We start from the raw sequence: 23,613 nt of genomic DNA, 5'->3' as shown, positions 1-23,613 counted from the left end.
GCCTGTCTGTCTGTCTGTCTGTCTGTCTGTCTGTCTGCCTGCCGTGCTGCCTGCCTGTCTGCCGTGCTGTCTGCCGTGTCTGTCTGCCGTGTCTGTCTGCCTGTCTGTCTGCCTGTCTGTCTGCCGTGCTGTCTGTCTGTCTGCCGTCTGCCTGCCTGTCTGCTGTCTGCCTGTCTGCCTGTCTGTCTGCCGTACTGTCTGTCTGCTGTGCTGTCTGTCTTTCTGTCTGCCTCCCTGTCTGCCTGTCTGTCTGCCGTGCTGCTGCTCTCTGGTACATGAACCTAATCATATCCACTTAGACATTAATTCATCTTCCTTGAGATTTTACACTTTGTTGTAATGGGGATTCTGAACGCTTATTGGCATTTTGATACTGAGATATAGTGTGGAGACCGTCTAGTGTAGAGGACTGTCTAGCGTGGAGGCCGTCTAGCATAGAGGATCGTCTAGTGTGGAGGCTGTCTAGCGTAGAGGACCGTCTAGTGTGGAAGCCGTCTAGCGTAGAGGACCGTCTAGTGTGGAGGCCGTCTAGTGTATAGGCTGTCTAGCGTAGAGGACCGTCTAGCGTAGAGGCCGTCTAGCGTAGAGGACCGTCTAGCGTGGAGGCCGTCTAGCGTAGAGGACCGTCTAGTGTGGAAGCCGTCTAGCGTGGAGGACCGTCTAGTGTGGAGGCCGTCTAGTGTATAGGCTGTCTAGCATAGAGGACCGTCTAGCGTGGAGGCCGTCTAGCGTGGAGGACCGTCTAGCGTGGAGGCCGTCTAGTGGAGGCCGTCTAGTGTGGAGGCCGTCTAGTGAGGCCGTCTAGTGTGGAGGCCGTCTAGTGTGGAGGCCGTCTAGTGTGGAGGCTGAGTGTGGAGGCCGTCTAGTGTGGAGGCCGTCTAGTGTATAGGCCGTCTAGCGTGGAGGACCGTCTAGCGTGGAGGCCGTCTAGCGTGGAGGCCGTCTAGCGTGGAGGCCGTCTAGCGTGGAGGCCGTCTAGCGTGGAGGCTGTCTGCGTGGAGGCCGTCTTCTGTGGAGGCTGTCTAGCGTGGAGGCTCGTATAGCGTGGAGGCCGTCTGCGTGGAGGCCGTCTAGCGTGGAGGCCGTCTCGTATGGAGGCCGTCTAGCGTGGAGGCCGTCTAGCGTAGAGGACCGTCTAGCGTGGAGGCTGTCTGGCGTGGAGGCTGTCTGCGTGGAGGCCGTAAGCGTGGAGGCCGTCTAGCGTGGAGGCCGTCTAGCGTGGAGGCCGTCTTCGTGGAGGCCGTCTAGCGTGGAGGCCGTCTAGCGTGGAGGCCGTCTAGCGTGGAGGACCGTCTGTTGGAGGCCGTCTAGCGTGGAGGCCGTCTAGCGTGGAGGCCGTCTAGCGTGGAGGCTCGTCTAGCGTGGAGGCCGTCTAGCGTGGAGGCTGTCTAGCGTGGAGGCCGTCTAGCGTGGAGGCCGTCTAGCGTGGAGGCTGTCTAGCGTGGAGGCCGTCTGTGGAGGCCTCTAGCGTGGAGGCTGTCTGCGTGGAGGACCGTCTCGTGGAGGCCGTCTAGCGTGGAGGCCGTCTAGCGTGGAGGCCGTCTAGCGTGGAGGCCGTCTAGCGTGGAGGCCGTCTAGCGTGGAGGCCGTCTAGCGTAGAGGACCGTCTAGCGTAGAGGACCGTCTAGCGTAGAAAACCTGTCTTCCTGTTCCTCTCATTCTACAAGGTTTGTGTCAGATGTTGTTGAATAGAGCTGACATCTTTCCTCTAAAAGTCAGGCTGTCATTGTAAATCACAGTTAGATGTGAATAAAGGTGAAACAACATCTGTCTGTCCTCTCTTCTGTCTGTTATGTCTCGTATAGTGGATCTGTTGGGTCTGTTATGTCTCGTATAGTGGATCTGTTGGGTCTGTTATGTCTCGTATAGTGGATCTGTTGGGTCTGTTATGTCTCGTATAGTGGATCTGTTGGGTCTGTTATGTCTCGTATAGTGGATCTGTTGGGTCTGTCCTCTGTCTGTTGTCTCGAATAGTGGATCTGTTGGGTCTGTCTGTCTTCTGTCTGTTGTCTCGTATAGTGGATCTGTTGGGTCTGTTGTCTCGTAATAGTGGATCTGTTGGGTCTGTCCTCTCTCTCTGTCTGTTGTCTCGTATAGTGGATCTGTTGGGTCTGTCCTCTCTTCTGTCTGTTATGTCTCGTATAGTGGATCTGTTGGGTCTGTCCTCTCTTCTGTCTGTTATGTCTCGTATAGTGGATCTGTTGGGTCTGTCCTCTCTTCTGTCTGTTATGTCTCGTATAGTGGATCTGTTGGGTCTGTCCTCTCTTCTGTCTGTTATGTCTCGTATAGTGGATCTGTTGGGTCTGTCCTCTCTTCTGTCTGTTGTCTCGTATAGTGGATCTGTTGGGTCTGTCCTCTCTTCTGTCTGTTGTCTCGAATAGTGGATCTGTTGGGTCTGTCCTCTCTTCTGTCTGTTGTCTCGAATAGTGGATCTGTTGGGTCTGTCCTGTCTGTTGTCTCGAATAGTGGATCTGTCTGTCCTCTCTTCTCTCTGTTATGTCTCGTATAGTGGATCTGTTGGGTCTGTCCTCTCTTCTGTCTGTTGTCTCGAATAGTGGATCTGTTGGGTCTGTCCTCTCTTCTCTCTGTTATGTCTCGTATAGTGGATCTGTTGGGTCTGTCCTCTCTTCTCTCTGTTATGTCTCGTATAGTGGATCTGTTGGGTCTGTCCTCTCTTCTGTCTGTTGTCTCGTATAGTGGATCTGTTGGGTCTGTCCTCTCTTCTGTCTGTTGTCTCGTATAGTGGATCTGTTGGGTCTGTCCTCTCTTCTGTCTGTTGTCTCGAATAGTGGATCTGTTGGGTCTGTCCTCTCTTCTGTCTGTTGTCTCGAATAGTGGATCTGTTGGGTCTGTCCTCTCTTCTGTCTGTTGTCTCGAATAGTGGATCTGTTGGGTCTGTCCTCTCTTCTGTCTGTTGTCTCGAATAGTGGATCTGTTGGGTCTGTCCTTCTTCTGTTATGTCTCGTTAGTGGATCTGTTGGGTCTGTCCTCTCTTCTGTCTGTTGTCTCGAATAGTGGATCTGTTGGGTCTGTCCTCTCTTCTCTCTGTTATGTCTCGTATAGTGGATCTGTTGGGTCTGTCCTCTCTTCTCTCTGTTATGTCTCGTATAGTGGATCTGTTGGGTCTGTTCTCTCTTCTCTCTGTTATGTCTTGTATAGTGGGTCTGTTGGGTCTGTCCTCTCTTCTCTCTGTTATGTCTCGTATAGTGGGTCTGTTGGGTCTGTCCTCTCTTCTCTCTGTTATGTCTCGTATAGTGGGTCTGTTGGGTCTGTCCTCTCTTCTCTCTGTTATGTCTTGTATAGTGGGTCTGTTGGGTAACATCTGTCTGTCCTCTCTTCTGTCTGTTATGTCTCGTATAGTGGATCTGTTGGGTCTGTCCTCTCTTCTCTCTGTTATGTCTCGTATAGTGGATCTGTTGGGTCTGTCCTCTCTTCTCTCTGTTATGTCTCGTATAGTGGATCTGTTGGGTCTGTCTTCTCTTCTGTCTGTTGTCTCGAATAGTGGATCTGTTGGGTCTGTCCTCTCTTCTCTCTGTTATGTCTCGTATAGTGGGTCTGTTGGGTCTGTCCTCTCTTCTGTCTGTTGTCTCGAATAGTGGATCTGTTGGGTCTGTCCTCTCTTCTCTGTCTGTTATGTCTTGTATAGTGGATCTGTTGGGTCTGTCCTCTCTTTCTGTCTGTTGTCTCGAATAGTGGATCTGTTGGGTCTGTCCTCTCTTCTCTCTGTTATGTCTTGTATAGTGGATCTGTTGGGTCTGTCCTCTCTTCTCTCTGTTATGTCTCGTATAGTGGATCTGTTGGGTCTGTCCTCTCTTCTCTCTGTTATGTCTCGTATAGTGGATCTGTTGGGTCTGTCCTCTCTTCTCTCTGTTATGTCTCGTATAGTGGATCTGTTGGGTCTGTCCTCTCTTCTCTCTGTTATGTCTCGTATAGTGGATCTGTTGGGTCTGTCCTCTCTTCTGTCTGTTGTCTCGAATAGTGGATCTGTTGGGTCTGTCCTCTCTTCTGTCTGTTGTCTCATATAGTGGATCTGTTGGGTCTGTTGGTAACTCTGTCTGTCCTCTCTTCTGTTTGTTATGTCTTGTATAGTGGATCTGTTGGGTCTGTCCTCTCTTCTCTCTGTTATGTCTTGTATAGTGGATCTGTTGGGTCTGTCCTCTCTTCTCTCTGTTATGTCTTGTATAGTGCATCTGTTGTAGTAACATCTGTCTGTCCTCTCTTCTGTTTGTTATGTCTCGTATAGTGGATCTGTTGGGCCTGCTGAAGTGGCGCTCCAACACCAGCCTCCTACAGCAGAACCTCCGACAGCTGATGAAGGTCGAGGGAGGAGAGGTCGTCAAGGTGAGAGGTCAAAGTTCATAGGTAACACAATATGACCCATTAGGAGTTTTTAATTTTTAATTTTTTAACATTTTAATTATTTAACCAGTTCGGCCCATTTGAGGTCACCTGACCAAGAAAGCAGCTTGAAACCCTGAGTTCTAGAGGAAGGGCTTGTCTTCCCTGTATAGAGGTTCCATTTTAGTATCTCGCCCTTCATCAGTGTTGACAAGGCTCACTGTTATACCTTGACAGTCTTCCTCCCGGTAAATTCACATTCACATTTTTGGAATAAACTATACTATCAGTCTAATGACGGCTGTCTCAGGAAACATGTCCCCTTTATGGTTGTGTGGTGGTCTGGGTTCCGCTCACCAACCAAGAATTCACAAAATTGGGACAAACATCAAATTGAGAATTTGAATCCAGAATTGTGCAACCAAAAGAAAATATCCTCCATATTGTTAGGTTCTAAATTAACAAGATGAAGAACTACCGGACAAATATGAAACGCTCAAACCAAGTTTATCCGCCCAACGGGATGCTGAACAGACAGACATGTTCTCAACAGCACCAGTATGTAGACCCCACTTAAGGTGAAGTGTCCTCCTTTTCTCTGAACATTACGTCTTTGTTGCTAGGCAGGAAGTTAATTGATCTGGGTAATAAACCGTTCCTGCTCCCTTAATGTGACCTGACCTCGACCCCCATTCCTCACTACTCCACCCTTATCAGTGACCTGCACTGACCTCGACCCCCATTCCTCACTACTCCACATCTCTCCACCCTTATCAGTGACCTGCACTGACCTCGACCCCCATTCCTCACTACTCCACATCTCTCCACCCTTATCAGTGACCTGACCCCCATTCCTCCTCGACCCCCCATTCCTCACTACATCCACATCTCTCCACCCTTATCAGTGACCTGACCTGACCTCGACCCCCATTCCTCACTACTCCACATCTCTCCACCCTTATCAGTGACCTGACTGACCTCGACCCCCATTCCTCACTACGCCACATCTCTCCACCCTTATCAGTGACCTGCACTGACCTTGACCCCCCATTCCTCACCACTCCACATCTCTCCACCCTTATCAGTGACCTGACCTGACCTCGACCCCTATTCCTCACTACTCCACATCTCTCCACCCTTATCAGTGACCTGACCTCACCTCCATTCCTAACTACTCCACATCTCTCCACCCTTATCAGTGACCTGACCTGACCTCGACCCCCCCCCATTCCTCACTACTCCACATCTCTCCACCCTTATCAGTGACCTGACCTGACCTCGACCCCCATTCCTTACTACTCCACATCTCTCCACCCTTATCAGTGACCTGACCTGACCTCGACCCCCATTCCTCACTACTCCACATCTCTCCACCCTTATCACTGACCTGACCTGACCTCGACCCCCTCTCCATTCCTCACTACTCCCACATCTCTCCACCCTTATCACTGACCTCGACCCCCATTCCTCACTACTCCACATCTCTCCACCCTTATCACTGACCTGACCCCCATTCCTCACTACCCTCCACATCTTCTCCACCCTTATCACTGACCTCGACCCCCATTCCTCACTACTTCCACATCTCTCCACCCTTATCACTGACCTGACCCCATTCCTCACTACTCCACATCTCTCCACCCTTATCACTGACCTCGACCCCCATTCCTCACTACCCCACATCTCTCCACCCTTATCAGTGACCTGACCTTCATTCCTCACTACTCCACATCTCTCCACCCTTATCAGTGACCTGACCTTCATTCCTCACTACTCCACATCTCTCCACCATCTCTCCACCATCTCTCCACCATCTCTCCACCATCTCTCCACCATCTCTCCACCATCTCTCCACCATCTCTCCACCATCTCTCCACCCTAATCAAGTGACCTGACCTTCATTCCTCACTACTCCACATCTCTCCACCATCTCTCCACCCTTATCAGTGACCTGACCTCCATTCCTCACTACTCCACATCTCTCCACCCTTATCAGTGACCTGACCTTCATTCCTCACTACTCCACATCTCTCCACTCTCTGTTGCGCCTTCTTCACAACGCTGTGTGTGTGAAGGGACCATTTCAGGTCGTCAGTGACGTGCACGCCAAGGAACTTGAAGCTTTTGACCCTCTCCGCTGCTGCCCCGTCGATGTGGATGGGGACGTGCTCTTTCTGCTGTCCCCTGTAGTCTACGATCAGCTCCTTGGTTTTGTTGACGTTGAGGGAGAGGTTATTTTCCTGGCACCACTCTGCCAGGGCCCTCACCTCCTCCCAGTAGGATGTCTTGTCGGTGTTGGTAATCAGGCTTAACACTGTTGTCGTCCGCAAACTTGATGATTGATTTTACGCCTTTCATGGGTGAACACAGAGTACAGGAAGGGGCTGAGCACCCACCCCTGTGGGGCTCCCCTTGTTCAGGATCAGTGTGGCAGAGGTATTGTTGCCTACCTTCACCTCTTGGGGTCGGCCCGTCAGGAAGTCCAGCACCCAGTTGCACAGGACTGAGTTCAGATCCAGGGCCCGAGCTTAATGATGAGCTTTTGCAATTAAAGTGGGTCCTGGGTGTCAGGTAAGATGGAGGTGATATGGTCCTTAACTAGCCTCTCAAAGCACGTAATGGTAATTGAAGTGGTTCCTGGGTGTCAGGTAGGATGGAGGTGATGTGGTCCTTAACTAGCCTCTCAAAGCACTTAATGGTAATTGAAGTGGGTCCTGGGTGTCAGGTAGGATGGAGGTGATATGGTCCTTAACTAGCCTCTCAAAGCATTTCATGATGATAGAAGTGGGTCCTGGGTGTCAGGTAGGATGGAGGTGATATGGTCCTTAACTAGCCTCTCAAAGCACTTCATGGTGATGTGGTTTTCCTGGAAGCGAGGCATCGGTGTCTGCGACGAGGTTGGCTTTGCCTTTTTATAATCAGTGATTGTCTGGAGTCCCTGCCACACACGTCTTTCGTCTGAGCCGTTGAATTGCGACTCCACTTTGTCCCTGTACTGTCGTTTAGCCTCTGTGATTGCCTTACGGAGCCTAATGCAGGTCATAGCTGGTCTGTTTATACACGTCCATGTTCCTAGTCACCTTGCCATGGTTAAATTTGCACTTTCAGTTTTGCACAAATGCTGCCGTCTCGTAATGGTTTGGATCTTTTGTAATCGTCACAGTGGTAACAACATCCTCCATGCAGGTAGCCTAGTGGTTAGAGCGTGATCAAGAATAGATTCTGATTGGTCAGACCAACGTTGAACAGTCCTCACCATGGGTTCTACCTGCTCAAGTCTCTGCGTATAGGTGGGGAGGAGCATAGACAGACAACGGGAATGAATGAATAGACAGACAATGAGAATGAATGAATAGACAGACAATGAGAATGAATGAATAGACAGACAATGAGAATGAATGAATAGACAGACAATGAGAATGAATGAATAGACAGACAATGAGAATGAATGAATAGACAGACAATGAGAATGAATGAATAGACAGACAACGGGAATGAATGAATAGACAGACAACGGGAATGAATGAATAGACAGACAACGGGAATGAATGAATAGACAGACAACGGGAATGAATGAATAGACAGACAATGGGAATGAATGAATAGACAGACAATGGGAATGAATGAATAGACAGACAATGAGAATGAATGAATAGACAGACAATGGGAATGAATGAATAGACAGACAATGGGAATGAATGAATAGACAGACAATGAGAATGAATGAATAGACAGACAATGGGAATGAATGAATAGACAGACAATGGGAATGAATGAATAGACAGACAATGAGAATGAATGAATAGACAGACAATGAGAATGAATGTTTATGCATTTTTTTTGCTTTTTTTGCTTATGCTTCTCAATTGGCAACCTATTGCCCATATAGTGTACTGCTTTTGGCAGAGCCCCATAAGGGAATAGGGCCTATTGCCCATATAGTGTACTGCTTTTGGCAGAGCCCCATAAGGGAATAGGGCCTATTGCCCATATAGTGTACTGCTTTTGGCAGAGCTCCATAAGGGAATAGGGCCTATTGCCCATATAGTGTACTGCTTTTGGCAGAGCTCCATAAGGGAATAGGGCCTATTGCCCATATAGTGTACTGCTTTTGGCAGAGCCCCATAAGGGAATAGGGCCTATTGCCCATATAGTGTACTGCTTTTGGCAGAGCCCCATAAGGGAATAGGGCCTATTGCCCATATAGTGTACTGCTTTTGGCAGAGCCCCATAAGGGAATAGGGCCTATTGCCCATATAGGGTACTGCTTTTGGCAGAGCCCCATAAGGGAATAGGGCCTATTGCCCATATAGTGTACTGCTTTTGGCAGAGCCCCATAAGGGAATAGGGCCTATTGCCCATATAGTGTACTGCTTTTGGCAGAGCTGCTTTTGGCAGAGCCCCATAAGGGAATAGGGCCTATTGCCCATATAGTGTACTGCTTTTGGCAGAGCCCCATAAGGGAATAGGGCCTATTGCCCATATAGTGTACTGCTTTTGGCAGAGCCCCATAAGGGAATAGGGCCTATTGCCCATATAGTGTACTGCTTTTGGCAGAGCCCCATAAGGGAATAGGGCCTATTGCCCATATAGTGTACTGCTTTTGGCAGAGCCCCATAAGGGAATAGGGCCTATTGCCCATATAGTGTACTGCTTTTGGCAGAGCCCCATAAGGGAATAGGGCCTATTGCCCATATAGTGTACTGCTTTTGGCAGAGCCCCATAAGGGAATAGGGCCTATTGCCCATATAGTGTACTGCTTTTGGCAGAGCCCCATAAGGGAATAGGGCCTATTGCCCATATAGTGTACTGCTTTTGGCAGAGCCCCATAAGGGAATAGGGCCTATTGCCCATATAGTGTACTGCTTTTGGCAGAGCCCCATAAGGGAATAGGGCCTATTGCCCATATAGTGTACTGCTTTTGGCAGAGCCCCATAAGGGAATAGGGCCTATTGCCCATATAGTGTACTGCTTTTGGCAGAGCCCCATAAGGGAATAGGGCCTATTGCCCATATAGTGTACTGCTTTTGGCAGAGCCCCATAAGGGAATAGGGCCTATTGCCCATATAGTGTACTGCTTTTGGCAGAGCCCCATAAGGGAATAGGGCCTATTGCCCATATAGTGTACTGCTTTTGGCAGAGCCCCATAAGGGAATAAGGGAATAGGGCCTATTGCCCATATAGTGTACTGCTTTTGGCAGAGCCCCATAAGGGAATAGGGCCTATTGCCCATATAGTGTACTGCTTTTGGCAGAGCCCCATAAGGGAATAGGGCCTATTGCCCATATAGTGTACTGCTTTTGGCAGAGCCCCATAAGGGAATAGGGCCTATTGCCCATATAGTGTACTGCTTTTGGCAGAGCCCCATAAGGGAATAGGGTGCTGTTTGCGACGTGGACTTATATCCTCTCTCTGTTGTAACACGTTGTGTTTCTTGTCCTTGTAGTTTCTGCAGGACACCCTTGATGCCCTGTTTAACATTATGATGGAGAACTCAGACAGTGACACGTTTGACACCCTGGTGTTTGATTCCCTGGTAAGTACAGGTTGTTTTTAAAACACACACACATTAAATATTTGATTTAGTTCTGTTTCGTGTGTTAGGATGTTATACTGTTATCCCAGACTGTGGCGGTGTGGCTGTATCGTACAGCTATGACTCATACACATTACTAATGTATGCGTGTGTTGTCAAAGAGAAAGTTGACATAGATTCACAGTATCCCGTGTGGACAAACAGAATACAGAAAAGTTGTCCCAGATTGTCTCTCTGCCTCTGGTCTGCCTCAGGCATTGTGTGGTTTTGACAGTATGCTAAATACACACCTTACCACCATTAAGGAATGTCAGCTATGTGCCAGAGACAAGACAGGTCCTGGGTTAGAGACAACCAGAGGACAGGGAGGCCTACCTGTTGGGAGGCCTACCTGTTGGGGAGGCCTACCTGTTGGGGAGGCCTACCTGTTGGGGAGGCCTACCTGTTGGGGAGGCCTACCTGTTGGGGAGGCCTACCTGTTGGGGAGGCCTACCTGTTGGGGAGGCCTACCTGTTGGGGAGGCCTACCTGTTGGGGAGGCGGCCTACCTGTTGGGGAGGCGGACTACCTGTTGGGGAGGCGGACTACCTGTTGGGGAGGCGGACTACCTGTTGGGACGCCTACCTTTCGGGACCTGTTGGGACGCCTACCTGTTGGGACGCCTACCTGTTGGGACCTGTTAGGACGCCTACCTGTTGGGACCCCTACCTGTTGGGACGGGAGGCTACCTGTTGGGACGCCTACCTGTTGGGACCTACCTGTTGGGACGGTCTACCTGTTGGGACGCCTACCTGTTGGGACGCCTACCTGTTGGGTCCTGTTGGGACTCCTACCTGTTGGGACGCCTACCTGTTGGGACGCCTGTACCTGTTGGGACGCCTGTTGGGACCTGTTGGGACCTGTTAGGACGCCTACCTGTTGGGACCCCTACCTGTTGGGACCTTTTGGGGGGCCTACCTGTTGGGACGCCTACCTTTTGGGACCTGTTGCGGGGCCGACCTGTTGCGGGGCCGACCTGTTGGGAGGCCTACCTGTTGGGACCTGTTGGGACGTCTACCTGTTGGGACGTCTACCTGTTGGGACGTCTACCTGTTGGGACGTCTACCTGTTGGGACGTCTACGTGTTGGGACGTCTACGTGTTGGGACGTCTACGTGTTGGGACGTCTACGTGTTGGGACGTCTACCTGTTGGGAAGGTCTACCTGTTGGGAAGGTCTACCTGTTGGGAAGGTCTACCTGTTGGGAAGGTCTACCTGTTGGGAAGGTCTACCTGTTGGGAAGGTCTACCTGTTGGGAAGGTCTACCTGTTGGGACCTGTTGGGAGGCGGACCTGTTGGGACGCCTACCTGTTGGGACCTGTTGGGGTTGGCCTACCTGTTGGGAGGCCTACCTGTTGGGACCTGTTGGGAGGTCTACCTGTTGGGAGGTCTACCTGTTGGGACGTCCTACCTGTTGGGATGTCTACCTGTTGGGACGTCTACCTGTTGGGACGTCTACCTGTTGGGACGTCTACCTGTTGGGACCTGTCTACCTGTTGGGACGTCTACCTGTTGGGACGTCTACCTGTTGGGACGCCTACCTGTTGGGACGGTCTACCTGTTGGGACGGTCTACCTGTTGGGACGGTCTACCTGTTGGGAAGGTCTACCTGTTGGGAAGGTCTACCTGTTGGGAAGGTCTACCTGTTGGGAAGGTCTACCTGTTGGGAAGGTCTACCTGTTGGGAAGGTCTACCTGTTGGGACCTGTTGGGAGGCGGACCTGTTGGGACGCCTACCTGTTGGGACGCCTACCTGTTGGGACGCCTACCTGTTGGGACGCCTACCTGTTGGGACGCCTACCTGTTGGGACGCCTACCTGTTGGGACGCCTACCTGTTGGGACGGCTACCTGTTGGGACGCCTACCTGTTGGGACGCCTACCTGTTGGGACGCCTACCTGTTGGGACCTGTTAGGACGCCTACCTGTTGGGACCCCTACCTGTTGGGACCTTTTGGGGGCCTACCTGTTGGGTGGCCTACCTGTTGGGACGCCTACCTTTGGGACCTGTTGGGGGCCGACCTGTTGGGAGGCCTACCTGTTGGGACGTCTACCTGTTGGGACGTCTACCTGTTGGGACGTCTACCTGTTGGGAAGGTCTACCTGTTGGGACCTGTTGGGAGGCGGACCTGTTGGGAAGGTCTACCTGTTGGGACGCCTACCTGTTGGGGAGGCCTACCTGTTGTTAAGGTCTATCTGTTGGGAAGTTCTACCTGTTGGGAAGTTCTACCTGTTGGGAAGGTCTACCTGTTGGGACCTGTTGGGACCTGTTGGGAGGCCTACCTGTTGGGAGGCCTACCTGTTGGGACGGTCTACTTGTTGGGACGCCTACCTGTTGGGACGGTCTACCTGTTGGGACGGTCTACCTGTTTGGACCCCTACCTGTTGGGGGGCCTACCTGTTGGGACCTGTTGGGGGTTCTACCTGTTGGGACCTGTTGGGGGGGTTGGGACCTACCTGTTGGGACGACCTGTTGGGACGCCTACCTGTTGGGACCCTGTTGGGACCTGTTGGGAGGCCTACCTGTTGGGACCTGTTGGGGGCCTACCTGTTGGGACCTGTTGGGGGCCTACCTGTTGGGACCTGTTGGGGGCCTACCTGTTGGGACCTGTTGGGGGGCCTACCTGTTGGGACTGTTGGGGGCCTACCTGTTGGGTCGCCTACCTGTTGGGGAGGCCTACCTGTTGGGACCTGTTGGGTCGCCTACCTGTTGGGTCGCCTACCTTTGGGGGCCTACCTGTTGGGATGCCTACCTGTTGGGACGCCTACCTGTTGGGACGCCTGCCTGTTGGGACGCCTGCCTGTTGGGACGCCTGCCTGTTGGGACGCCTGCCTGTTGGGAACGCCTGCCTGTTGGGACGCCTACCTGTTGGGACGCCTACCTGTTGGGACCTGTTAGGACGCCTACCTGTTGGGACCCCTACCTGTTGGGACCTTTTGGGGGGGGACCTACCTGTTGGGTCGCCTACCTGTTGGGACGCCTACCTTTTGGGACCTGTTGGGGGCCCTGTTGGGACCTGTTGGGAGGCCTACCTGTTGGGACCTGTTGGGAGGTCTACCTGTTGGGAGGTCTACCTGTTGGGAGGCCTACCTGTTGGGAGGCCTACCTGTTGGGGAGGCCTACCTGTTGGGACGGTCTACCTGTTGGGACGGTCTACCTGTTGGGACGGTCTACCTGTTGGGACGGTCTACCTGTTGGGAGGCCTACCTGTTGGGACGGTTGGGACCTACCTGTTGGGATGCCTACCTGTTGGGACGCCTACCTGTTGGGACCTGTTAGGATGCCTACCTGTTGGGACCCCTGTTGGGACCCTGTTGGGTGTTGGGATGCCTACCTGTTGGGACGCCTACCTTTTGGGACCTGTTGCGGGGCCGACCTGTTGGGAGGCCTACCTGTTGGGACCGTTGGGACCTGTTGGGAGGCCTACCTGTTGGGACCTGTTGGGACGCCTACCTGTTGGGACCTGTTGGGACGCCTACCTGTTGGGGACGTCTACCTGTTGGGAAGGTCTACCTGTTGGGAAGGTCTACCTGTTGGGAAGGTCTACCTGTTGGGAAGGTCTACCTGTTGGGAAGGTCTACCTGTTGGGAAGGTCTACCTATTGGGAAGGTCTACCTGTTGGGAAGGTCTACCTGTTGGGAAGGTCTACCTGTTGGGAAGGTCTACCTGTTGGGACCTGTTGGGAAGGTCTACCTGTTGGGAAGGTCTACCTGTTGGGACCTGTTGGGAGGCGGACCTGTTGGGACGCCTACCTGTTGGGACGCCTACCTGTTGGGACGCCTACCTGTTGGGAAGGTCTACCTGTTGGGAAGGTCTACCTGTTGGGAAGGTCTACCTGTTTACCTGTTGGGAAGGTCTACCTGTTGGGAAGGTCTACCTGTTGGGAAGGTCTATCTGTTGGGAAATTCTACCTGTTGGGACCTGTTGGGACCTGTTGGGAGGCCTACCTGTTGGGAGGCCTACCTGTTGGGAGGCCTACCTGTTGGGACGTCTACTTGTTGGGACGCCTACCTGTTGGGACGGTCTACCTGTTGGGACGGTCTACCTGTTTGGACCCCTACCTGTTGGGACCTGTTGGGGGGCCTACCTGTTGGGACCTGTTGGGGGGTCTACCTGTTGGGGGGCCGACCTGTTGGGTCGCCTACCTGTTGGGTCGACTACCTGTTGGGAAGGTCTACCTGTTGGGCCTACCTGTTGGGACGCTACCTGTTGGGACGCCTACCTTTCGGGACCTGTTGGGATGCCTACCTGTTGGGACGCCTACCTGTTGGGACGCCAACCTGTTGGGACGCCTGCCTGTTGAGACGCCTGCCTGTTGGGACCCCTATCTGTTGGGACGCATACCTGTTGGGACCTGTTAGGATGCCTACCTGTTGGGACCCCTACCTGTTGGGACCTTTTGGGGGGCCTACCTGTTGGGTCGCCTACCTGTTGGGACGCCTACCTTTTGGGACCTGTTGCGGGGCCGACCTGTTGGGACCTGTTGGGAGGTCTACCTGTTGGGAGGCCTACCTGTTGGGACGTCTACCTGTTGGGAGGCCTACCTGTTGGGACGTCTACCTGTTGGGACGCCTACCTGTTGGGACCTGGTCTACCTGTTGGGACGGTCTACCTGTTGGGACGGTCTACCTGTTGGGACGCCTACCTGTTGGGACCTGTTGGGGGTTGGGTCCTACCTGTTGGGTCCTGTTGGGGGGACGCCTACCTGTTGGGTCCTGTTGGGGGGCCGACCTTTTGGGAGGCCTACCTGTTGGGAGGCCTACCTGTTGGGACCTGTTGGGGGGCCTACCTGTTGGGTCCTGTTGGGATGCCTACCTGTTGGGACCTGTTGGGACGCATACCTGTTGGGGCCCCTACCTGTTGGGACCCCTAACTGTTGGGTCCTGTTGGGACGCCTACCTTTTTGGACGCCTACCTGTTGGCACGCCTACCTGTTGGGACGCCTACCTGTTGGGACGCCTACCTGTTGGGACGCCTACCTGTTGGGACGCCTACCTGTTGGGACCTGTTGGGGGGCCTACCTGTTGGGTCCTGTTGGGATGCCTACCTGTTGGGACCTGTTGGGACGCGTACCTGTTGGGGCCCCTACCTGTTGGGACCCCTAACTGTTGGGTCCTGTTGGGACGCCTACCTGTTGGGACGCCTACCTGTTGGGTCCTGTTGGGACGCCTACCTGTTGGGACGCCTACCTGTTGGGACCTGTTGGGAAGCCTGGGGACCTGTTGGGACAAATACCTGTTTGGGTCCTGTTGGGACTTCTAACCTGTTGGGTCCTGTTGGGAAGCCTACCTGTTGGGACGACTACCTGTTGGGACGCCTACCTGTTGGGTCCTGTTGGGAAGACTACCTGTTGGGACGCCTACCTGTTGGGTCCTGTTGGGACGCCTACCTGTTGGGACCCTACCTGTTGGGACGCCTACCCTGTTGGGGCCTGTTGGGATCCCTACCTGTTGGGATGCCTACCTGTTGGGGCCTGTTGGGACTCCTACCTGTTGGGTCGCCTACCTGTTGGGACGCCTACCTGTTGGGACGCCTACCTGTTGGGACCTGTTGGGACAAATACCTGTTTGGGGGGCTGTTGGGACTTCTAACTGTTGGGTCCTGTTGGGAAGCCTACCTGTTGGGACCTACCTGTTGGGACTACCTGTTGGGACGCCTACCTGTTGGGTCCTGTTGGGACGACTACCTGTTGGGACGCCTACCTGTTGGGTCCTGTTGGGACGCTACCTGTTGGGACCTGTTGGGACCCCTACCTGTTGGGACGCCTACCTGTTGGGGCCTGTTGGGATCCCTACCTGTTGGGATGCCTACCTGTTGGGGCCTGTTGGGACGCCTACCTGTTGGGACCCCTACCTGTTGGGGCCTGTTGGGACCCCTACCTGTTGGGGCCTGTTGGGACGCCTGCCTGTTGGGCGCCTACCTGTTGAGACGCCTACCTGTTGGGACGCCTTCCTGTTGGGACCCGTTGGGACGCCTACCGTTTGGGGGCGGGGCCTACCTGTCGATTCTCAGAATGCATTTAACTACAGCACTGTATTGCATACTTATAACACATTATATAGTTATGTATAATGTGTGTATAATGTAACTTATAAACAGTGCTTATAACACATTGTATAGTTGTGTATATAAGTTATAAACAGCGCTTATAACACTATATAGTTTATATAAGTTATAAACAGCGCTTATAACACATTATATAGTTGTGTATATAAGTTATAAACAGTGCTTATAACACATTATATAGTTGTGTATATAAGTTATAAACAGTGCTTATAACACATTATATAGTTGTGTATATAAGTTATAAACAGTGCTTATAACACATTATATAGTTGTGTATATAAGTTATAAACAGTGCTTATAACACATTATATAGTTGTGTATTTAAGTTATAAACAGTGCTTATAACACATTGTAACACTAATTAAATACTTTATGACGTATGTGAAATGTGTTTTAAACGATGCTCATTTGCAGTTGTAAGTCTAATCGATAACGTTCCACTTAACGATTAAAGTATTTGAACCATCAGACCGTAGTCTAGACCACAGATAAGTGACATCACAGGGTGGATCGTTAGTTGGATATTACATTACACACACACACACACACACCGTGCATGAGATCCAACAGCCCATGTATTTTCCTGCCAGACACAGTCTTAATTACAACATCTCTCTCTAAAGCTGAAAGAAGTAGTCGACTAAATATCTCCACATTAATAGAGCTGTTTCTCGTACTATATAATATGAAATCATCATCCCAATGTCTTTTTGGAGCTATGTCATTAATTTGAACTTCTGGCGCACCTTTATTGTACAAAGCCTGTATCAGCAACTGTTATGTGATGTGGTTTTGTAATAGTCTACTTTGACTAGGTAATTACCAGTCGAGCCGGCTCCTCTTATCAGAGAGAAACTACAAAGAGGAAGGACGACTACTGCGTCTTAGATTATCTGGGGGGAAAAGAATAGAATAGAGAGAAAATTGGCTTTTCATTATTTCCAATCTCATTTCATTTCCAATCTCTCTCCTTTTTTTGTCCATTTTCAATGAAGAAAGAAAAGGTCTAGTTTTGCCTCCCGACTCTTGTGACTGTACGGTTTGTGTTTTTAATGACTGTTTCTGTTATAATTCTGGCAGGTATTCATAATTGGACTCATTGCAGACAGAAAGTTGTGACCGTACGGTTTGTGTTTTTAATGACTGTTTCTGTTTTAATTCTGGCAGGTATTCATAATTGGACTCATTGCAGACAGAAAGTTGTGACCGTACGGTTTGTGTTTTTAATGACTGTTTCTGTTTTAATTCTGGCAGGTATTCATAATTGGACTCATTGCAGACAGAAAGTTGTGACCGTACGGTTTGTGTTTTTAATGACTGTTTCTGTTTTAATTCTGGCAGGTATTCATAATTGGACTCATTGCAGACAGAAAGTTGTGACCGTACGGTTTGTGTTTTTAATGACTGTGTTTCTGTTTTAATTCTGGCAGGTATTCATAATTGGACTCATTGCAGACAGAAAGTTGTGACCGTACGGTTTGTGTTTGTAATGACTGTTTCTGTTTTAATTCTGGCAGGTATTCATAATTGGACTCATTGCAGACAGAAAGTTGTGACCGTACGGTTTGTGTTTTTAATGACTGTTTCTGTTATAATTCTGGCAGGTATTCATAATTGGACTCATTGCAGACAGAAAGTTGTGACCGTATATAGTTTGTGTTTTTAATGACTGTGTTCTGTTTAATTCTGGCAGGTATTCATAATTGGACTCATTGCAGACAGAAAGTTGTGACCGTACGGTTTGTGTTTTTAATGACTGTGTTTCTGTTATAATTCTGGCAGGTATTCATAATTGGACTCATTGCAGACAGAAAGTTGTGTGTTTCTGTTATAATTCTGGCAGGTATTCATAATTGGACTCATTGCAGACAGAAAGTTGTGACCGTACGGTTTAGTGTAATAAGTTATAAACAGTGTTTTTAATGACTGTGTTTCTGTTTTAATTCTGGCAGGTATTCATAATTGGACTCATTGCAGACAGAAAGTTGTGACCGTACGGTTTGTGTTTGTAATGACTGTTTCTGTTTTAATTCTGGCAGGTATTCATAATTGGACTCATTGCAGACAGAAAGTTGTGACCGTACGGTTTGTGTTTTTAATGACTGTTTCTGTTATAATTCTGGCAGGTATTCATAATTGGACTCATTGCAGACAGAAAGTTGTGACCGTACGGTTTGTGTTTGTAATGACTGTGTTTCTGTTTTAATTCTGGCAGGTATTCATAATTGGACTCATTGCAGACAGAAAGTTGTGACCGTACGGTTTGTGTTTGTAATGACTGTTTCTGTTTTAATTCTGGCAGGTATTCATAATTGGACTCATTGCAGACAGAAAGTTGTGACCGTACGGTTTGTGTTTTTAATGACTGTTTCTGTTTTAATTCTGGCAGGTATTCATAATTGGACTCATTGCAGACAGAAAGTTGTGACCGTACGGTTTGTGTTTTTAATGACTGTTTCTGTTTTAATTCTGGCAGGTATTCATAATTGGACTCATTGCAGACAGAAAGTTGTGACCGTACGGTTTGTGTTTTTAATGACTGTTTCTGTTATAATTCTGGCAGGTATTCATAATTGGACTCATTGCAGACAGAAAGTTGTGACCGTACGGTTTGTGTTTTTAATGACTGTTTCTGTTTTACTTCTGGCAGGTATTCATAATTGGACTCATTGCAGACAGAAAGTTGTGACCGTACGGTTTGTGTTTTTAATGACTGTTTCTGTTTTAATTCTGGCAGGTATTCATAATTGGACTCATTGCAGACAGAAAGTTGTGACCGTACGGTTTGTGTTTTTAATGACTGTGTTTCTGTTTTAATTCTGGCAGGTATTCATAATTGGACTCATTGCAGACAGAAAGTTGTGACCGTACGGTTTGTGTTTTTAATGACTGTTTCTGTTTTAATTCTGGCAGGTATTCATAATTGGACTCATTGCAGACAGAAAGTTGTGACCGTACGGTTTGTGTTTTTAATGACTGTGTTTCTGTTTTAATTCTGGCAGGTATTCATAATTGGACTCATTGCAGACAGAAAGTTTCAGCACTTTCACCCCGTCCTTGAGACCTACATTAGGAAGCATTTCAGTGCTACTCTGGCGTACACGTGAGTACAGCTCATTACTGCTGGAGAAATATACTGAGTGGACAAAACATTAGGAACACCTGCTCTTTCCGTGATATAGACTGACCAGGTGAATCCAGGTGAAAGATATGATCCCTTATTAATGTCACTTGTTAAATCCACTTCAATCAGTGTAGATGAAGGGGGAGGAGACATGTAGATGAAGGGGGAGGAGACATGTAGATGAAGGGGAGGAGACGTGTAGATGAAGGGTAGGAAACGTGTAGATGAAGGGGAGGAGACGTGTAGATGAAGGGGAGGAGACGTGTAGATGAAGGGGAGGAGCGTGTAGATGAAGGGGAGGAGACGTGTAGATGAAGGGGAGGAGACGTGTAGATGAAGGGGAGGAGACGTGTAGATGAAGGGGAGGAGACGTGTAGATGAAGGGGAGGAGACGTGTAGATGAAGGGGAGGAGACGTGTAGATGAAGGGGAGGAGACGTGTAGATGAAGGGGAGGAGACGTGTAGATGAAGGGGAGGAGACGTGTAGATGAAGGGGAGGAGACGTGTAGATGAAGGGGAGGAGACGTGTAGATGAAGGGGAGGAGACGGGTAGATGAAGGGGAGGAGACGTGTAGATGAAGGGGAGGAGACGTGTAGATGAAGGGGAGGAGACTGGTTAAAGAAGGATTTTTAAGACTGGAGCCAATTGAGACATGGATTGTGTACATGTACCATTCAGAGGGTGACTGGGCAAGACATGATATTTAGGTGCCTTTGGACGGGGTATGGTAGTAGGTGCCTTTGGACGGGGTATGGTAGTAGGTGCCTTTGGACGGTGTATGGTAGTGGGTGCCTTTGAACGGGGTATGGTAGTAGGTGGTCAGGCGGATCTGGAATTGCAACGCCTGCAGGGTCTTTCCACACTCAACAGTTTCCTGTGATTATCAACAACGGTCCACCACCCAAAGGCCATCCATCCAACTGGACACAAGGGTCAACGCTGGGATTATCAGGGTCCATCCAACTGGACAGGTTCCTGTGATTATCAACAACGGTCCACCACCCAAAGGCCATCCATCCAACTGGACACAACAATGCTGCAGGGTCAACAGTTTCCTGGGATTATCAACAACGGTCCACCACCCAAAGGCCATCCATCCAACTGTGGGAAGCGTTGGAGTCGCCGTGGGCCAGCATCCCTGTAGAACGCTTTTAAACACTTTTTAAAGTCACAATTTTTTAATTGTGGCTGTTCTGAGGGCAAAAGGTGTTTGTGTGTGTGGGGGGCTGCGAGTGTATGTATTTATATATACAGTGCCTTGCGAAAGTATTCGGCCCCCTTGAACTTTGCGACACCACCCAAAGGCCATTGCCCACATTTCAGGCTTCAAACATAAAGATATAAAACTGTATTTTTTGTGAAGAATCAACAACAAGTGGGACACAATCATGAAGTGGAACGACATTTATTGGATATTTCAAACTTTTTTAACAAATCAAAAACTGAAAAATTGGGCGTGCAAAATTATTCAGCCCCTTTACTTTCAGTGCAGCAAACTCTCTCCAGAAGTTCAGTGAGGATCTCTGAATGATCCAATGTTGACCTAAATGACTAATGATGATAAATACAATCCACCTGTGTGTAATCAAGTCTCCGTATAAATGCACCTGCACTGTGATAGTCTCAGAGGTCCGTTAAAAGCGCAGAGAGCATCATGAAGAACAAGGAACACACCAGGCAGGTCCGAGATACTGTTGTGAAGAAGTTTAAAGCTGGATTTGGATACAAAAAGACTTCCCAAGCTGGGAAGGGACTCCATCGGCATGCCAACAGCTGTTAATAAATGCTGTACGCGTTCAATGTGAACGAATACAACTGAACACAACGTAGGAGCGTCTCGGCGAGGTGGATTCGTAATGTGTTACCACTTCCCAGAATGGATGATCAACTGCTTGAATTTGGATTTCACCAGGAAGCAGACCATGGTCCTGAACTACTATGTATATGATGCAGAGAAGTTAAACATCTTACCACTTCCCAGAATGGATGATCAACTGCTTGAATTTGGATTTCACCAGGAAGCAGACCATGGTCCTGAACTACTATGTATATGATGCAGAGAAGTTAAACATCTTACCACTTCCCAGAATGGATGATCAACTGCTTGAATTTGGATTTCACCAGGAAGCAGACCACGGTCCTGAACTACTATGTATATGGATGCAGAGAAGTTACATGTACAGCTATATGAACAGTACGGGCTGTATAGTGTATAAATCCAACAATACACACATCTAAACGTTAAAGAATGTGATTAAGAAATATATAAATATTAGGGACGAGCAATGTCGGAGGGACATTGACTAAAATACAGTAGAAGATGACCAATGTTTTGAAGAGCTATGTAGAGAATGCACAGAAGGTGACAGAACAGCTCTATATGTTTGTCTAATATGTGTGTGTCTGTGTGTATGTCTGTATGTATGTATGTATGTATGTATGTATGTATGTATGTATGTATGTATGTATGTATGTATGTATATAAATATAGATGTATGTGTGTATGTTCTTCAGGAAGCTGACCAAGGTTCTGAAGAACTATGTGGAGAATGCAGAGAAGCTGACGGAACAGCTGCTGAAGGCCATGAAAGCTCTGGAGTACATATTCAAGTTTATAGTGCGTTCCAGGGTCCTCTTCAACCAGTAAGTGTTCACCCCCTACACCCCCTACACCACTACACCCCCCTACACACCCCTATACCCCTACACCCCCTACATACCCCTACACCCCCTACATACCCCTATACCCCTACACCCCCTACATACCCCTACACACCCCTATGCCCCTACATACCCCTACACCCCCTATACCCCCTATACCCCCTATACCCTCCCCACACACCCCTACACCCCTCTCTATAACACCCTCCCCACACACCCCTACACCCCTCTATACCCCCTACACACCCCTATACACCCCTACACCCCCCTACATGGACGGACACACCCCTATACCCCTACACCCCCTATACCCCTACACCCCCTATACCCCTACACCCCCCTACATACCCCTACACACCCCTATACACCCCTACACCCCCTACATACCCCTACACACCCCTATACCCCTACAACCCCTACATACCCCTACACCCCCCTACACCCCCTATACCCCCCTATACCCCCTATACCCTCCCCACACCCCCTACACCCCTCTACACCCCCTATACCCCCTACACCCTCCCCACACACCCCTACACCCCCTATACCCCCTACACCCCCTATACACCCCTACACCCCCTATACCCCCTATACCCCCTATACCCCTCCCCACACACCCCTACCCCCTCTACACCCCCCCTATACCCCCTACACCCTCCCCACACACCCCTACACCCCTCTATACCCCCTACACACCCCTATACACCCCTACACCCCCTATACCCCCTATACCCCCTACACCCTCCCCACACACCCCCTACACCCCTCTATACCCCCTACACACCCCTATACCCCCTACACCCCCTACCCCCTATACCCCCTACACCCCCTACCCCTACACCCCCTATACCCCTCTATACCCCTCTATACCCCCTACACACCCTATACACCCCTACACCCCCTACACCCCCTATACCCCCTATACCCCTCTATACCCCCTATACCCCCTACACCCCCTATACCCCCTATACCCCCTATACCCCCTACACACCCCTACACCCCCTATACCCCCTACACCCTCTATACCCCCTACACACCCCTACACCCCCTATACCCCCTACCCCCTATACCCCCCTACACCCCCCTATACACCCCTACACCCCCTACACCCCCCTATACCCCCTACACACCCCTATACACTACTACACACTACTCTGCTCAACCTGTTCATGTGAATAGTCTGACTTTAGTGTTGATCAGTCCCGTCTGTATCCGTTTCCGTTTGAATGTAAACATTGACAGTAGGAAGTACATGCTGTGTAATATACTACAGGACCTTCACAATGTATTCATACCCCTCGACTTATTCCACCTTTTTGTTGTGTTACAGCCTGAATTTAAAATGGATTTCATAGATTTTTTCTCTCTCTCCCATCTACACACACACAATACCCCATAATGACACATTTTTGTGCAAATGTTTGGAAAATGAAATACAGAAATATCTCATTTTCGTAATTATCCGTACTCCTGAGTTATAATCGCTGCCAACAGTGATTCTAACTGTGAGTCTTTCTGGGTAAATCTCTAAGAGCTTTGCAGACCTGGATTGTACAATATTTGCACATTATTATTTTTTAAATTCTTCAAACTCTGTCAAGTTTGGTTGCTGATCATTGCTAGACAGCCATTTTCAAGTCTTGACATAGATTTTCAAGCCGATTTCAGTCGAAACTTAAACTTGGCCCCTCAGGAACATTCCATGTCATCTTGGAAAGCAACTCCAGTGTCGATTTGACCTTGTGTTTTAGGTTATTGTCCTGCTGTAAGGTGAATTAATCTCCCCGTGTCCTTTGGAAAGCAGACTGAACCAGGTTTAGCCTGGGCTTACCTCTGTTTTGTTTATTTTTAT

General features: G+C 49.7%; 1 protein-coding gene across 1 annotated transcript in view; it reads left to right on the top strand.

The window, feature by feature from the left end:
- Nucleotides 1-21,743, top strand: part of LOC112241065 (dedicator of cytokinesis protein 1-like) — a gene marked incomplete at its 3' end in the record, with an annotated part of 113,119 nt that extends 91,376 nt beyond the window's left edge. Inside the window, 4 exon segments of the mRNA XM_042314914.1 lie at nucleotides 4,244-4,341; nucleotides 9,785-9,874; nucleotides 18,978-19,078; nucleotides 21,615-21,743. Of these exon segments, the coding sequence (XP_042170848.1) occupies nucleotides 4,244-4,341; nucleotides 9,785-9,874; nucleotides 18,978-19,078; nucleotides 21,615-21,743 (418 nt within the window).
- Nucleotides 21,744-23,613: the final 1,870 nt, after the last annotated feature.

The sequence above is a fragment of the Oncorhynchus tshawytscha genome, unplaced genomic scaffold (assembly GCF_018296145.1).
Source record: "Oncorhynchus tshawytscha isolate Ot180627B unplaced genomic scaffold, Otsh_v2.0 Un_contig_11280_pilon_pilon, whole genome shotgun sequence".
Classification (NCBI taxonomy): domain Eukaryota; kingdom Metazoa; phylum Chordata; class Actinopteri; order Salmoniformes; family Salmonidae; genus Oncorhynchus; species Oncorhynchus tshawytscha.
The sequence above is the reverse complement of the archived record's forward strand: the minus strand, read 5'-3'. Positions and strand labels throughout refer to the sequence as shown.